Source organism: Lolium rigidum, chromosome 6 (genome assembly GCF_022539505.1).
Source record: "Lolium rigidum isolate FL_2022 chromosome 6, APGP_CSIRO_Lrig_0.1, whole genome shotgun sequence".
NCBI lineage: Eukaryota > Viridiplantae > Streptophyta > Magnoliopsida > Poales > Poaceae > Lolium > Lolium rigidum.
The window spans coordinates 209,542,170-209,560,552 of NC_061513.1; the positions used below are offsets into that span (position 1 = coordinate 209,542,170).

At 44.3% G+C, this 18,383-nt stretch overlaps 1 protein-coding gene across 1 annotated transcript; it reads left to right on the top strand.

Moving 5' to 3' along the window:
* Positions 1–5,275: 5,275 nt before the first annotated feature.
* On the top strand, positions 5,276–9,838 carry LOC124663714 (cyclin-B1-3-like). Its single transcript, XM_047201387.1, has 7 exons — positions 5,276–5,345; positions 6,194–6,516; positions 6,602–6,733; positions 6,876–7,127; positions 8,738–8,896; positions 8,982–9,160; positions 9,440–9,838. Exons 1-7 carry the CDS (start codon positions 5,276–5,278, stop codon positions 9,573–9,575), a joined length of 1,251 nt encoding a protein of 416 aa, XP_047057343.1. The 3' UTR covers positions 9,576–9,838.
* Positions 9,839–18,383: the final 8,545 nt, after the last annotated feature.

The window sequence follows — 18,383 nt, forward strand, 5'->3', positions numbered from 1 at the left end:
CTAAGTTGGGTTCACCTCGAACCCAGGAGTATCCCTCCGAGGACCCAAGAGGAGCTCCAAGACAATATATGTTTGATGCTTGTAATAATAAGTGAATGAGTTATGGACCCTGCTATGTTCTGTTGTACTACTCTGAGGGATGTAATATTTGCGGAATGGTACTTCGTGAATGTTATATCAACGACTGGCATACTACAACATGCAGTGGTATGCAGGGTCACCACAGTCGGAGCTCCTATCCTTGGGCTCCACCTTCGGCGGCGGCGCGGCAGAGCTGCAGCCTTGGCCGGGGTCACCACAGCGGCAAGGTGGATAGCCCTCCAACTCAACAATAATGCAGAGGCAGAGCGCGCGCTCCGCCGCCTCCTTCTTCGCCTCGCATCTCAACCACGCCTCCGCGAAGTCGTCCGTGGCCGGCAGCATGTCGTTGAACGTGACCATCGCTGCCCGCTGGCCCGGGAAATCCTCCGGGTCATTGGCGGTGGAGAAATAGAGCTGCCCCGCCCGTACTCATGCGGCGGCATCCACCTCCACTTTCGGGTAGAGCCGTCGCCGACTTCCATTTTGGGGCGGCGGGTCCCAGACGACTGCGGCCCGCCGATGCGGAGGGCGCTGCTCACGGAGGCCCTCGGAAAGGACCTGACAAAGAGGAAGAGGAGGACCTCGACGCCATCCTCCGATGCGCCCACCGCCGTTGGAGCGACGGGAACTCCAGCCACAACTCATTCCCGCTTGTGATGTGCTCGATGATGGTGGCAAGCGTGCGTCCAGGCGCGCCCCACCAGATTTGGCCTGCCAGGGAGTTCTTGTTCGGTGGCGGTGGTCCGTTACCGTCGTAGCGAGACAGCTCGAAGAGGCGGTGCTGGGGAAGAAGGAGTCCCAAGTGTCGGCGGTATCCAGGTTCCAGGGGGCTCCACCCGCTGCTCCGGCGTGAGCACGCCATAGTAGTGCGCGATGATTGCCGCCTCGCGCGCATTGACGCGCGGCTCCAGCGGGATGGGGATCCGGACCGCGATCAGCCTCCAACCGCCGGGCGCACATGTCGGGCGGGGCCATGTACCCCTCCCTGTATATCACCCAGGCTTCCTCCTTGTGGAGGGTACGATGACCGAAGCTGTTGGTGACAGCGAAACGCACGGCCATGGACGGTGGTGGCGCTGCTTAGCTCTAGGGTTTTTTGCGCGGCGGATGGAGAGAAGCGACGAGATCTGGAAAAGAACGTCGAGAGGGAAGGAGGGGGTACAAATAGGCGGTGGAGCCGCGCTGAGACGGGTTGCATGACATTTACGCCGTCGGCTACCATTGAAGTGACGGGAACCTGTTGGTCTGCCGCCGCTAATGGAAAAGCCTGTGGCGCGGGGGCAAATTCGACAAAAATAACCTAAATGTGAAACTAATTTGAAAAATAAACCTTCGGTGAAACTATTACACACAAATAACCTTTTTGTGCCGCGCCCGTGTCTGGGGCGTCGCAGACAACAGCGTCACGCCGAGCTTCTCGGCGCCACATAAACGCCAACGTGGATTCATGGGACCCGGGAGGCGGATGTGTCACGCCCTTGTGCTCGGCGTCGCACAGCGGTGTGCCGCGCCCTGGTCTGCGGCGCGGCATATAGACCGTACACAGCAGCGGCACTTGATGATTCGACCGTAAACAGCAGCACCACTGTGCCGATGTGTCCCTGATGCTGCATGCATCGCTGCAAAGTAACACCCTAGTGTAGACTTGAAGGTAGGTGGCCTGTACAAGTACATTTGGTTTTGTCCATGATAAATATTTAGAGATTGCATGCATGCATCTGATCGATGCGTTGCAAAAAAGAAATAAGAAGCTAGCTTAGCTCATTTGCAATTTCAACCCTTTGAAAAATCATAACTCTTAAACACTTTGTAATTCTGCAAAATTTTCTATAAATTTCAATTGAAAACTATTTAACACCTTAGCAACCACATGTCCTTCATTTTGTGCCTCTGTCGATCGCCTGCCTCACTGTGCCGATCCAGGTTGAAAAGGAACACCGCCGCCTCCACCGCTTCCCTCTGCCAGGAGAGAATGGTTGAGAGACTGAGAGAAGATGAGAGGATGAGAGCGGCGGTGATATCTAGAGACTAGAGATATTTCGTTCACAAGAGATATGAAAAATTGATGGTAGCTTTAATATATGCACATATATTTAATTATTTTTTACTTTAAGATTTGTGTAGTCTCATCGCTTGTATCGTCATCTATAACGTCGGAGTGATGAACCACCACCAATTAAGAAACCACCATCTATAGTGTTCCTCCGCCGTTGATCCTCAGATTTAACAGCAGAGACTCTTTGAGTTCGAGCTCGGTGATGGATATTCGGTATCTACAACTCAACTCTACACCTCATGTGCTTATTCCGGATAGATTGTCTGGAGAACCACCCGCGGGACATCAACTGGATCACACTATCATCGAGGCCCTTGAATATTATAAATGTGGCAATTTCGAATCTGAGTTGTCGACGGATGAACGAACGCCATATGGTTCCATTTGTGATCTTCAGCTTCTTCATGAGTTTAGATCCACTTCATGTTGTATTGTGCAACTAGGCACTTATCTTTCTTGCTCTACTGTTCAGAGCCATGCATGTAATGATGTACTGTGATCCTTAATGTCAATATATCTAGTTTGTTTAAAAAAAAAATGTCGGAGTGACGGGGGGCTAACTATATGGGTACCACTGGCGCGCGAAACAATGTAAATTCACGGCAAAACATCTATTGTGAAAAAATATGTTGGGCAACGCACCCATGGAGAGATCCATTCTCTTAAACTATTGTGAAAAAAATATTTTCACCATGTGGTTCTTATATTTGTCTGGAAAGAAAATTGCTTACCTTGCAACGTGCCCTGGCTTCGACAAATCTCTTGGTCTGCCTATAGTGGTACTAGCTAGTACCAGCTCCGTTTCGTAAACAAGCCGTTTATACTTAGTCAAAAGTAAAAAATATACGAAAATTAATAGTAATATTTTTAGAAAAAACTTTCTAGAACTTTTTGCCGGACAAAGGTCTTTTTACACATATGTTTGATGAATTCTTGTACCAATAGTTCATAATTTAATATAATATATATACATATATTACACATCCCCTGTCTATGACATGTGTGCCCCAAAAGGTGAATTTTAAAAAAATAATATATACTTAATATTGGACTCACATTCAGAGTTCATCATACGTTCCAATTGTAAAAGCAGATTGCAGTTTTTGCAAAGTGTTTGAGAGTTATGATTTTCCAAAGGGTTGAAAGCATACGTATACGTGCAAATAAGCTAAGCAAGCTACTCATTTCTTTTTTTTTTGCACCGGATCGATCAGATGCATGCATGTACCTACACTAGGCTGGCTCTTTGGCAGCGACATCGGCAAAGTGATGTGGCATGTGGCCGGTACAGACGTACAGTAATGTGTCGAATCATCAAGTGCCGCTGCTGTTTACCGATGGAGTGCCGCTGCTGTTTACGGTCTATATGCCGCGCCGCAGACCAGGGCGCGGCACACCGCTGTGCGACGCCGAGCACAAGGGCGTGACACATCCACCTCCCGGGTCCCACAAATCCACGTTGGCGTTTATGTGGCGCCGAGAAGCTTGGCGTGACACTGTTGTCTGCGACGCCCCAGACACGGACGCGGCACAAAAAGGTTATTTGTGTGTAATAGTTTCACCAATGGTTCATTTTTCAAATTAGTTTCACATTTAGGTTATTTTTGTCGAATGTGCCTGGCGCGGGAGACGACACTTTGTTGCCGAAATGTCTCGCTACCAGACAGGGCCTGCCAAGCACGCCCGTTCTACCGGTACCCCCGCTCACCGGCCCTCCTATCGGTTGGGTGTGGGCTGGAAGCGCCGGCAGCTAAAACGCCTTCTACCGGCCAAAAAAGAACTTTAGAATGCGTGGCTAGAAGTAAAAAAGACCACTACCCCGTAGCCATTTGGGAGACTTTGGGGGATCGACTGAATATGGTCTTAGCACCGTCAATTCCTCCATAACTTTCCAGTCTAACCGTTGTAATCTCGTCTACCCCTACTTTCCCAATGTGCATCACCTACTAGCTGTTTCAATGCACGAAGGGTAGATGACATCCACTTTTCTCGTAATGTCCCATTGTGCACGTCCATCTCGGTCGTTTCTTCAGTAGGCCTGCACCGTACTCTACCTCTTTGGTAGCCATGATGGTCTTCGGTGCAAGGCCAACAACTGCGTGCAACAAAGACCTATCTCCACTAGCGAGTTTTAAATAGTAGCCGGCATCGATTTGAGGATTTTAGAGAGAAAACTTCTCAAAATAGTGCTTTTAATAAAAATTCACGTCACCCCGAGTCCAATACAAGCGCCGGCGAACCTCAAAGAAACCATGTGGGAAGGGAAACTATCAGATGGGCCAACAAAAACTCCACATCGAATTTCCACTCTCCCCCCTCCCCCCGGCTTGGCCCACCCGTCACACTCACATCTCCACCTACCCCTCTCTCTCCTCATTTCGGGAGTTGATTTAGGGTACAACCGGTGTGATAATCCAAAAAAAAAAGTCAACGTGTGTGGCCAGCGCATTCAATACGTAACCGGCATGTGTGTTGCCGGTTAATATTTTGGGGGTCACCGGTTGAAATGCTCCCACAAGCTTAAAATTTCTAAATATTTGCCTATCTCAAAGATGAAAAGAAAAAAAAAACTTTCGCTTGTGTGAAAATGCTACTCCTACTGTAATATTGATCCAAAAAAAACATAATGCCTAATTTCACGGGTCAGAGAAGGATAACATGGTTTTGTCATTGAATCACTGCGATCTGTAAAAATTAATTAATCTGCACGTGATGAATCAAATAAACAGAGAAGATTTTTCCCCTGCAAAAATGCAAGAGAGACGAAATCGTCAAAGTACATTCCATCTTTGGGTATGATTCACCATATACTCCGGTTTCCCCCCTCCATGGTTCCAAACGGCTACAAAATTCGTAATATCGAGTCCCGGCCGTCGGATCAGCATTCCGCGCGCCGCCTCACCGTCGGTCTCCGCCAATTAATAAAAATTGACCGTTGGAGACAGCGTTGCAAAATCCTCCCAGAGTTTCCAACAACGCCTACAAAGCAAACCACCCCCGCCGCCCGCCCCTCCCGTCTGCTCTCCTCTCCTCCTCGGTTCCTTCTCCTCCACACCCAACGCCTCGCCGTCGTCGAGATCGAGAACGAATCGGGAGGAGAGAGGAGGCGCGTTTGATCCCTTCTCGTGGGACGCTGCGATGGCGTCGAGGAGGCAGGCGGCCGCCGGCGCCGGTGCCGGCGATGTTTTTGCTCAAGAACACAAGGGCGGTGAGTCTCCCCGCCCTCCCCTTTTCACGGTCTGTTCCATTTCCTCGTCGGATTGCCGCGGCGGTACGAGTTCGTAGGTTTCTTGGATTGCTCGCGTGTGGTGCGGTAAAAATCTTCGCTTGGCCTACCTTGAATAGAGCTATAGGTTTTGGTTCGGAGATTTCTTGATTCAGTTATCCTGCTGGATTTTCTTATCGCTGCTACGATGCCTAGATTGATCGTGCTTGGTACGGATTTAGTACGGGTTCTTGTTCAGTTTCGCCACAAAGGGGGAAATCTTTCGAAAATTAATCGGACAGTAGTGCCTGCATCTTTGGCGAGGTCTGTTTCTTTTTTCTTGCAACCGTGGATCTAATCCAAGCACACGCTAACAGATGAAGTAGTTATCGCGTTGGAACATTGATTGAATTGTTGACATGGATTTTTCCTGATATTTATGGAAGATATTGCTAGGCTGTCGGGACTAGTTCTGGACATCATGCATTATTCTTGCGAGTTTCTCTTTTTCATGCATGTCCGTCAGTTGGGCTCTTGATTGGATTGTTGTCCCCTGGTCGTGGTAAAGATGCCACATTTGAAGATTTCACCCGTCTATTTGCGTTTCTTGTTCCTCTTTAGTTGGGATTCTTGTTGTTAGATGTTGGGATTCCTGTTCTGAGATGTTGGGATTCTTGTTCTTAGATGTTGTGATCCTTGGGCTCCTCCATGTTGGTTCGATCTGTACGTGATATAGTTTACAAGGTTCTTGTTCGTTGCATTGTGCACTCGTCCTAATTGCAGCAGTACAAGATTTGTTCTGGTCATCTTTTTTTGTGTGGAAACCTCCTCTGAAACTCCAACTTGTGCAGATGTCAGGCTCGGCAAGAAAACAAAGGCCAAGGTTGCTCAACAACCAGCAGCAGAAACTCGTCGACCCCTTGTTGAGGTCGGCAATGTCATAAATGGCCGGCATGCTCCAGCTGATCCGAGCCGTCACAAAGAAGTAGCTGCTGTAGAAGCTAACAAGTGTGTGAGAGCTATCAAGCAACACAAGGAGAACAACAGGGTGAAGCCCGAACTTATCGTGATAAGTTCAGACTCAGAAAATGAGAAGAAAAATCAAGCTAAGAGAGCCGCCTCCCGGAGGTCGCCCATCAACACACTTACAAAAATTCTTAGCAAATGCAGCAGGGTATAAAGTGTGATCTAATATTGTGTGCTGACAATTAAGCTTGATTGAGTAATGTCATCATAATGGATTCTTGTTCTTGATGCAGGCTTCTGATGGGGTGATCTCCAGCCCGAAGAAGGCCCCGGTGACGTACAACATTGACGCATCTGATGCTCACAATGAGCTGGCAGTGGTTGATTATGTTGAAGACATTTACAGGTTCTACAAGAGCACTGAGGTGAGAGCTTGATTAGACTCTTCATGTGAGCACTGTGAAGTTAACAGTAGAATTAGGAAATTGTTATCTGGTAACAGATGACTTCTGTTATGTGAATTTCTGAAATGATGGCTATTACTTTGTTGTTTTGCTGCTTGTCCAGAGCACCTGCCGGCCTCTCTGTACGTACATGATTTCACAGACCGATATAAATGAGAGAATGAGGGCAATACTGATTGATTGGATTATTGAGGTCCACCACAGGCTTATTCTCATGCCAGAGACCTTGTACCTGACGGTCTACATTATTGATCTGTACTTGTCCATGAAGAATGTTCTGAGAAAGGACCTTCAGCTCATTGGCGTAAGCGCCATGCTGATAGCATGCAAGTATGAAGAGATATGGGCTCCCCTGGTACGGGTTCTTCTATAGTTACTTGACACTACTGATGCTGTATTATTTGGGTGCTAGTTCTATTTCTTTGGCCTATTGTTGAACCATCTGTGCAACAAAATCTCATAACTGGTGTAGTAGGTAGGGTATTTCTATTTCCTTGGGTTATTGTTGAGCTATCTTTGCATCAAAAGCTCATAGTGTTGTAGTAGGGTACTTATGTAGTTAACACTACTGATGCTATTTGATTTCAGTGCTAGTTCCATTTCTTTTGTCTTGTTGTTGAACCATCTTTGCATCAGTAGCTCATAACTGGTGTAGTAGCTAGGGTACTTCTGCAGTTCACACTAGTGATGCTGTTTGACTGGAATGCTAGTTCTATTTATTTGGGTTATGGTAGTTGGACTATCTTTGCATCAAAAGCTCTTAACTGCTGTAGTAGGGTACTTATGTACTCCCTCCGTTCAGATTAACACTACTGGTGCTATTTGATTTCAGTGCTAGTTCCATTTCTTTTGTCTTGTTGTTGAACCATCTTTGCATCAATATTTCATAACTGGTGTAGTAGCTAGGGTACTTCTGCAGTTCACACTAGTGATGCTGTTTGACTGGAATGCTATTTCTATTTATTTGGGTTGTTGTTGAACTATCTTTGCATCAAAAGCTCATAACTGTTGTAGTAGGGGTACTTATGTACTCCCTCCGTTCAGATTAAATCGACGTGGGCTATACAGAGAAAGTAGCGTATGCATGTAGTAGCTGGCATAGATTAAATAAGAACAGAGGTAGTAGCTTACATTACTGATGTTGTTTGATTTCAGTGCTTGTTCCATTTCTTTTGTCTTGTTGTTGAACCATCTTTGCATCAATAGCTCATAACTGGTGTAGTAGCTAGGGTACTTATGTAGTTGACACTAGTGATGCAACTGGAATGCTAGTTCTATTTCTTTGGGTTGTTTTTTTTTTTTTTTGATCATCTTTGGGTTATTGTTGAACTATCTTTGCATCAAAAGCTCATAACTGTTGTAGTAGGGTATTTCTGTAATTCACGCTACTGATGCTGCTTGAATGGGATGCTATTTCTATTTCTTATGCATATTGTTGAACCATCTTTGCATCAAAAGCTCATAACTGTTGTAGTAGGGGTACTTATGTACTCCCTCCGTTCAGATTAAATCGACGTGGGCTATACAGAGAAAGTAGTGTATGCATGTAGTAGCTGGCATAGATTAAATAAGAACAGAGGTAGTAGCTTACATTACTGATGTTGTTTGATTTCAGTGCTTGTTCCATTTCTTTTGTCTTGTTGTTGAACCATCTTTGCATCAATAGCTCATAACTGGTGTAGTAGCTAGGGTACTTATGTAGTTGACACTAGTGATGCAACTGGAATGCTAGTTCTATTTCTTTGGGTTATTGTTGAACTATCTTTGCATCAAAAGCTCATAACTGTTGTAGTAGGGTATTTCTGTAATTCACGCTACTGATGCTGCTTGATTGGAGTGTTAGTTCTATTTCTTATGCATATTGTTGAACCATCTTTGCATCAAAAGCTCATAACGGATGTGTGTCAAATCAAACTTGATCAGACATGCTTGTGAAATCTGATCAATCATGAATTGCTTTTACAGGTTCAGGATCTGTTGTGCATATCAGATAACTCATTTTCTCGGGAACAGGTCCTACGCAAGGAGAAGTCCATACTCAACACGCTGCAGTGGAACTTAACTGTTCCAACCTTGTATATGTTCATGGTTCGGTATCTGAAAGCTGCAATGGGGGATAAGGAGGTATAATTCAGTGACCCAGTTCTCAGTAACTCTACCGCAGATTGATGTGTAATGTTGTCCATCTCCTTGCTTGTCTCCAATGCAGCTGGAAAATATGGCGTTCTTTTATGCCGAGCTTTCACTGGTTCAGTACACCATGCTACAATACCCCCCATCAAAGACTGCAGCAGCAGCTGTCTACGCTGCTCGGTGCACACTGAATATGAGCCCACGCTGGAACGATGTCCTGGAGCACCATACAGGCTTAGCTGAGTGGCAGCTGCTGTAAGTCTTCTTCCTGATCTAAGTGCTTTTGTGAACTCTGAATACTTGCATCAAACCTGAACCGATGCTCCCATGATACTGTCACCAGATTACTGAATGTGCATACTTCAGGGAAAGAAAAAGAAACATTTTCTTGAATGATACAGCGTTTTCCACATGCTGGGTTTTTTGTTTGCTCCCTGCTGCCGTTGTGTTAATTACCTAATGAATCTACCACAGTATTTTCTGTATGCATAACTGACTGGATCTTTTCTTGGTCTCTTGTGTTTGGAACTGAAGGGATTGCGCGATGCGTCTAGCAAGCCTGCACGCGGCGGCACCTGGGAGCAAGCAGAAGGTGGTCTACGTCAAGTACTCGAGCCCCAAGCTTGGGGCCGTGTCGCTCTACGCCCCTTCAAAGAGACTGATGATTTGAGCGCTTCTTCTCTTCCCCGCTGGCACACGATGCTCGTGTTCCTTTTTTGGTCCTGGATAAAGCTTCTCTCTGTGTCGCCCGACTATCATCGCTTCGATGTTACCTGGATGACTAGAAACAGAGAGATGTATAGCATAAATATGTGCTGGAGACGATGCAACATTTGCTCTATCGACACTGCCATCATCATGATTCGTAACAAATGTAAAGTCGAACATGTTTTGTTACTCCTTTATTATATCATATACATCGTGTTTTAGGTTTGTTAACCCCGCAAAAAAAAAGATGTTTCAGTTTGTCGTGGAGTTTACATAGCAGCTGTACAGATCTTCTTGCCCTGCGAAATCTGGAAATGGGCCGCTTCTTCTGTTCTTCAGCCGTGGAGTTTACCCCAGGGAAGCGGCAATTCCCCCACCATACTACGCGGCGGGGCGCCACACTGTACAGCGACGGCCGGAGTCTACCTTGCTCGTTGCTTGTGGACGAGGGGCCAGACTCCTCCGTGGTTCACGCCGGCCAAGGAACCAGGATGGTGTGTTGCGCCTGCGCCGCGTAATATTAGCAGCTGTCCACAGCGCGGTTGTCGCGGTCGGGGAACACGACACCAACCATGCCCAGCCAGACGCCGAAAGCAACAACATATAGCCAGGCTACTAGTACTAACACAGAGTCAACTGATAAAAAAATGACTTGTCTTGAATCTTGATCGAGCGGAAAAACTAGTTTACGAATGGCCCATTCCCAATTCCCATGTTGCCATATGGTTCCGAGACAAAGAAATTATCTCTTATTCCCTTGCATCTTAAATCATGCTCATCTCTTAGAAAATTTGGAATGAGGAGTGTTTCGAAATGTTTTCACTATGCTAACGATTGTTGTAGCTAAGATTAAGAGAGAGGTGGCTCTTTGGAGCATGACGGGTGCTAAGCGCTTGGGTTCAATTATGCCGCGAGAGTGTATCTTGTGCTAGACTTGTAGTAGACTTTAACTTTTTCTTATTAATAAATATGGCAAATCTTTTGCCTCCTTTCAAGAAAAAAACAGCAGCTATATGTGGAGCAGTTGTCGTTGTTGGGAAGCATGACACCAAATAGGGCCCGACGGGTGGACGCCCAAAGCAATACATATCCAAAATGGTCATACAATGAACTAGTAATACAGAGCCAATTGATAAAGATTGGTCTTGATCATGTGAAGGAATAATTTACAAATGATCGTTTGACTTAGGGGGGCATCAGTTATTTATCGTCTTCCTATCTCTCTTGCATGTTTCTCATCTTCCCCTCTACTCATATTTAGGGGCACAGAGATGATAACCCGGTAGTATGGACTCATGATGAAGATCATGTTGTCCCTAGTCATACCCACTTAGAGACGTAGCAAGATGTGTCGTCAATTATTCTCGAGTATAATGTATATATGACATGTCTTAACCTTGAGGTCGTTGCCCGTGTTCTCGGTATCATTATATTTCGTATCTAGGTAGTTGTAGAAGTAGTCTAGCATGTTGCGAGGGGTATTTGATCAAGATAGTATTTGCCTCTCCGACTATGAGAGATATCTCTAGCGTTGTCACATAGCTAGTAATTGGAACAAGTAATGTCAAAGCTATATGAGTGTGTATATAGCTAGAGAGGGTAGACTTAAATACAACTATATTAGTGCAACTACGTCAGATCATATGGTGGCAAGCGACATCACAAACACAAGGTTGCTCCTCCACTGCCTTGTCCCCTTTCGACTGATTAGAGCTGGAATTGAGTGGCCCTCCTACTAAGGTAAAGTGTTAACCTAGATCAGGAATCCGCATCACGAGATCAAGAAGGGAGGTCAGGCTATGTAAACATGATGAATAATAGTCTCCTTGAGACAGTTAACATATATAGCAAGGCAATGCCAAGTATTTAACTCTAGGACAAAAGCCTTGATCTAGCATTTGTTGGTTAGACCGCGCAAAAACAAAAATGGCAGCATTCCCCCCTTGTTGAAGGCTAACACAATGCCTTGGATGACCGGGCCTTAACTATGGTTAGACCAGGGTTGGGTAGCGAAACTCTAGGTTGAGAAATATTATTCATGCCATCACTTGTTGGTTTGGCAGCGTTGTTCTATGGGCATCATTACCTTCTCGAGTGGATCATATCCGTCTCTTGATGGCTACTTGTCGTGTGTTGTTATCCATGTACTTGTTTATGCAGAGTATGTAGAAAATACTTGTGACTCTCGTGGTGTGGTGTTATCCATGTACTTGTTTATGCAGAATATGTAGCAAATACTCATGCCATGCTCTATTCTATTGTTCTCGTAGTTTGGCTTCAACATTTGGTACTTTATTTGAGTTAAAAAGGGCAATCCTGAGCCAAATCCGTGTTTTCTCAGTTTGATAGAATGCATAACAAAATATGAAGACGTGGAGGACGATCGTTCGGTACAAATCCTTCCATTACTTGAAAAGGTTAGGCCCATAATGAAGTAATTTGTAAGACCACAATGCAACAAGACTTAGCTCCATGTATAAGTGCTCCGATTTCCAAAAAAAAAACTCTCTAGTTGTGTACCAACGGAGTCGAATGACAACACGAAGTCGGAAGCATAGACGCCCATAATACGAGGATGCATGAAACTTACCCTTACCGGTAGCGTAGCGAATCTACGCGAGCTACCCGTAAGGAGATATTGGTAGCATGTCAAAGCTCGGCACGCTGCTACAAAGTGCGGAGAAAAACAAGGCCCTGCTCCTCCTGCCTCCCTCCATCCATATCCATCATAATCTCCCAACCACTCCCATCCCCACCTTGTATCTCTCCATCCCCATCTTCCTGACGACACCGCCCACCGCATATTACTATCTCCCACTCACTTGCGGAGTGGCGGAGGTAGTTGTCACGCTACTGTAGGTAGTCATCGTTGGTGGCTGAGATGGTTGTATACATCATCGTACGTGGTGGAGGTGGTGTTCGTGGGTGGCGGAGGTGGCCGGACGATCCCAAGCCTCTCGGGATCGAGGCCAAGGACGTCGGTCGTATGTGTCCGCGTGCTTGGGATCGAGGCCACCAAAACGTAGGTTGAGCAGCCGCACCGTTTCCCCCTCGTCCTTGTTTGTATAGCCAATATACTAGTGTCCATGTAACACATTGGTACTAGCATGCATATACTGGTGCAGATATAGAGAGGATGACTTGTATCCATGATTTATGTTCAATGTTGGGCTAGTGATTCAAAATATGCACATTTTTTGATGCGATGATTAAAATGTGTCAATTTTTGTGCAGCGGATTATCCTATCCAACCTCGTGCATTTCAAAAACACTCATGATTGTGCATTCTACTTTGTTGGATAGAATAATTTTCTTTACATCATTGGGTGTGAATACAATGTGAGTATGAGACACGTCTTTCTTGATTTTTGCTTCATTTAAATATGGCCCCTTCTTGTGATCGGCTATATGATCCCGATGATACTAAAAGTTTCTCAATTTTGGATGTGATCTCATGGATGGTGCTAGTGAGCCTTGTGATATGCACAAATACATATCGTGTGCATAGTACTTGACCCACTTGCACCATCCATGTGGTTTGTATGTCCAATGTACGTATGGGGCATGTTTTTTAGTTGCTCCTACTTCATGTTCCATATTATATGGTTGTGCATTTTGTTAGATATGTGCCTGATACGTCTCCGACGTATCGATAATTTCTTATGTTCCATGCCACATTATTGATGATATCTACATGTTTTATACACATTATATGTCGTATTTATGCATTTTCCGGCACTAACCTATTAACGAGATGCCGAAGAGCCGATTGCTGTTTTCTCGCTGTTTTTGGTTTCAGTAAATTCTAGTAAGGAAATATTCTCGGAATTGGACGAAATCAACGCCTGGGGTCCTATTTTTGCACGAAGTTTCCAGAAGACCAAGGGGGAAAGGAAGTGGGGCCACGAGGCGCCGCCACAACAGGGCGGCGCGGCCCAGGTCTTGGCCGCGCGGCCCCGGTGTGTGGGGCCCTCGTGTGGCCCCCGCGTTGCCCTTCCGCCTACTTAAAGCCTTCGTCGCGAAACCCCCGAGCACCGAGAGCCACGATACGGAAAACCTTCCGAGACGCCGCCGCCGCCAATCCCATCTCGGGGGATTCAGGAGATCGCCTCCGGCACCCTGCCGGAGAGGGGAATCATCTCCCGGAGGACTCTTCACCGCCATGGTCGCCTCCGGAGTGATGAGTGAGTAGTTCACCCCCGGACTATGGGTCCATAGCAGTAGCTAGATGGTCGTCTTCTCCTTATGTGCTTCATTGTCGGATCTTGTGAGCTGCCTAACATGATCAAGATCATCTATCTCGTAATTCTATATGTTGTGTTTGTCGGGATCCGATGGATAGAGAATACTATGTTATGTTGATTATCAATCTATTACCTATGTGTTGTTTATGATCTTGCATGCTCTCCGTTATTAGTAGAGGCTATGACCAAGTTTTTACTCTTAACTCCAAGAGGGAGTATTTATGCTCGATAGTGGGTTCATGCCTCCATTAAATCTGGGACAAGTGACGAAAAGTTCTAAGGTTGTGGATGTGCTGTTGCCACTAGGGATAAAACATTGATGCTATGTCCGAGGATGTAGTTATTGATTACATTACGCACCATACTTAATGCAATTGTCTCGTTGTTTGCAACTTAATACTCGGAAGGGGTTCGGATGATAACCTAAAGGTGGACTTTTTAGGCATAGATGCATGCTCGGATAGCGGTCTATGTACTTTGTCGTAATGCCCAATTAAATCTCACTATACTCATCATATCATGTATGTGCATGGTCATGCCCTCTCTATTTGTCAATTGCCCGACTGTAATTTGTTCACCCAACATGCTATTTATCTTATGGGAGAGACACCTCTAGTGAACTCGTGGACCCCGGTCCATTCTTTTACATCGAATACACCCATCGCAATACTTGTTCTACCGTTTTCTGCAAACAATCATCATCCACACTATACATCTAATCCTTTGTTACAGCAAGCCGGTGAGATTGACAACCTCACTGTTTCGTTGGGGCAAAGTACTTTGGTTGTGTTGTGCAGGTTCCACGTTGGCGCCGGAATCCCTGGTGTTGCGCCGCACTACATCCCGCCGCCATCAACCTTCGACGTGCTTCTTGGCTCCTCCTGGTTCGATAAACCTTGGTTTCTTTCTGAGGGAAAACTTGCCGCTGTACGCATCACACCTTCCTCTTGGGGTTCCCAACGAACGTGTGCTGTACGCGTATCAAGCATTTTTTCTGGCGCCGTTGCCGGGGAACTGAAGAAAAGCTACACCACCAAGATTTCTAACTCCCACGTCAATTACACGCCAGCAGCATTTTTTTCTGGCGCCGTTGCCGGGGAGATCAAGACACGCTGCAAGGGGAGTCTCCACAATCCAATCTCTTTACTTTGTTTTTGTCTTGCTTTATTTTATTTACTCTCTTGTTTGCTGCACTTATATCAAAACACAAAAAAATTAGTTGCTAGCTTTACTCTATTTACTGTCTTGCACTCTATATCAAAAACACAAAAAAATTAGTTACTCGCATTTACTTTATTATTTTCCTTTAGTTTATTTCATCATGTTTCCTCCTAAGTTTACTCTAAAAGATATACCGGTAGGACGTGGGTCTATAATTGGGAAAGATAATATAGAAGATTTTTTCACTCATGTTAGCACCACTGAAGATTTTGAAGATAGACACTTGGTAGAACTTGCTCCTACTTATGAAATTGCTGTTGCTTCTTTAGTTCACATGTTGGAAACTAAATTTGTTAATCTTAATCCTATAATACAACACATGTTTCTCACACTGGGTGATATGGAAGAAGGGGAAAAGAAAGATTTTGTATTAGAAACCCTTCTCAAAGAATTTGGGGGGGGTAGCAAGAGAAGCTAGAAAAGTCTTCACTAAATATAATATGCTAGGCTCTTATACCAATTTTGCCAGTACCCTTGAAAAAATGGAAAAAGATAGACAAAAGTATACTAATCAAGTTAATTATGAGGGGGATATTAAAACCTCAATACCGTGCAAACTCTTAGGAATGTGCGAGGCACTAGAAAATAATTATGCTTGGCTTGTTCCCGAAAATTTGTTTGATGAGAATAGCAAGCCTAAGACTAATGAAAAGGGAGCCTCTGAAACTTACATAGATAAGATACAATGCATAGTTGAGAAAACTCCAAACCCCGCTGTCGATGCTTCATCTCTTGATAAAACTTGATACACACTTTCTGCGCCTAGCTGAAAGGCGTTAAAGAAAAGCGCTTATGGGAGACAACCCATGTTTTTACAACAGTACCTTTATTTTATATTTGAGTCTTGGAAGTTGTTTACTACTGTAGCAACCTCTCCTTATCTTAGTTTTGTGCATTGTTGTGCCAAGTAAAGTCGTTGATAGTAAGGTTCATACTAGATTTGGATTACTGCGTAGAAACGCATTTCTTTGTCTGTCACGAATTTCGACCTGCCTCTCTGTAGGTAGATCAGAAAAATATGCCAATTTACGTGCGTGATCCTCAGATATGTACGCAACTTTCATTCAATTTGGGCATTTTCATTTGAGCAAGTCTCGGTGCCTCAATAAAATCCGTATTTACGGATCGTTCTGTTTTGACAGATTCTGCCTTTTATTTCGCATTGCCTCTTTTGCTATGATGGATGAGTTTCTTTGTTCCATTAATGTCCAGTAGCTTTGTGCAATGTCCAGAAGTGTTAAGAATAATTATGTCACCTCTGAACATGTGAATTTTTATTATGCACTAACTCTCTAATGAGTTGTTTTGAGTTTGGTGTGGAGGAAGTTTTCAAGGATCAAGAGAGGGAGATGATACAATATGATCAAGGAGAGTGAAAGCTCTAAGCTTGGGGATGCCCCGGAGGTTCACCCCTGCATATTTTAAGAAGACTCAAGCGTCTAAGCTTGGGGATGCCCAAGGCATCCCCTTCTTCATCGACAACATTATCGGGTTCCTCCCCCGAAACAATATTTTTATTCCATCACATCTTATGTGCTTTGCTTGGAGCGTCGGTTTGTTTTTGTTTTTGTTTGAATAAAATGGATCCTAGCATTCATTGTGTGGGAGAGAGACACGCTCCGCTGTTGCATATGGACAAATATGTCCTTAGGCTTTACTCATAGTATTCATGGCGAAGGTTGAATCTTCTTCGTTAAATTGTTATATGGTTGGAATTGGGAAATCCTACATGTAGTAATTCTAAAATGTCTTGAATAATTTGATACTTGGCAATTGTTGTGCTCATGTTTAAGCTCTTGCATCATATACTTTGCACCCATTAATGAAGAAATACATAGAGCTTGCTAAAATTTGGTTTGCATAGTTGGTCTCTCTAAAGTCTAGATAATTTCTAGTATTGAGTTTGAACAACAAGGAAGACGGTGTAGAGTCTTATAATGTTTACAATATGTCTTTTATGTGAGTTTTGCTGCACCGGTTCATCCTTGTGTTTGTTTCAAATAACCTTGCTAGCCTAAACCTTGTATCGAGAGGGAATACTTCTCATGCATCCAAAATCCTTGAGCCAATCACTATGCCATTTGTGTCCACCATACCTACCTACTACATGGTATTTCTCCGCCATTCCAAAGTAAATTGCTTGAGTGCTACCTTTAAAATTTCTATCCTTTACCTTTGCAATATATAGCTCATGGGACAAATAGCTTAAAAACTATTGTGGTATTGAATATGTACTTATGCACTTTATCTCTTATTAAGTTGCTTGTTGTGCGATAACCATGTTCCCGGGGACGCCATCAACTACTCTTTGTTGAATATCATGTGAGTTGCTATGCATGTCCGTCTTGTCTGAAGTAAGGGAGATTTACCACTCATTTATTGGTTAGAGCATGCATATTGTTAGAGAAGAACATTGCCGCTAACTAAAGCCATGAATCATGGTGGAAGTTTCAGTTTTGGACATATATCCTCAATCTCATATGAGAACATTAATTGTTGCTACATGCTTATGCATTAAAGAGGAGTCCATTATCTGTTGTCTATGTTGTCCCGGTATGGATGTCTAAGTTGAGAATAATCAAAAGCGAGAAATCCAAATGCAAGCTTTCTCCTTAGACCTTTGTACGAGCGGCATGGAGGTACCCCTTTGTGACACTTGGTTAAAACATGTGTATTGCGATAATCCCGGTAATCCAAGCTAATTAGGACAAGGTGCGGGCACTATTAGTATACTATGCATGAAGCTTGCAACTTGTAAGATATAATTTACATGATACATATGCTTTATTACTACCGTTGACAAAATTGTTTCTTGTTTTCAAAACCAAAAGCTCTAGCACAAATATAGCAATCAATGCTTCCTCTGCGAAGGGCCTTTCTTTTACTTTTACGTTGAGTCGGTTCACCTATCTCTCTCCACCTCAAGAAGCAAACACTTGTGTGAACTCGTGCATTGATTCCTACATACTTGCATATTGCACTTGTTATATTACTCTATGTTGACAAGTATCCATGAGATATACATGTTACAAGTTGAAAGCAACCGCTGAAACTTAATCTTCCTTTGTGTTGCTTCAATACCTTTACTTTGATTTATTGCTTTATGAGTTAACTCTTATGCAAGACTTATTGATGCTTGTCTTGAAAGTACTATTCATGAAAAGTCTTTGCTTTATGATTCATTTGTTTACTCATGTCATTACCCTTGTTTTGATCGCTGCATTCATTACATATGCTTACAATAGTATGATCAAGGTTATGATGGCATGTCACTCCGTAAATTATCTTTGTTATCGTTTACCCGC

What these genes read in the sequence shown, in the direction of transcription:
- LOC124663714 (XM_047201387.1), top strand. Translation starts at nt 5,276, where the DNA reads ATGGCGTCGAGGAGGCAGGCGGCCGCCGGCGCCGGTGCCGGCGATGTT. An exon ending in CTGCAATGGGGGATAAGGAG is followed by an intron (nt 8,897 to 8,981) that starts GTATAATTCAGT and finishes TCTCCAATGCAG; the next exon opens with CTGGAAAATATGGCGTTCTT. An exon ending in TTAGCTGAGTGGCAGCTGCT is followed by an intron (nt 9,161 to 9,439) that starts GTAAGTCTTCTT and finishes TTGGAACTGAAG; the next exon opens with GGATTGCGCGATGCGTCTAG.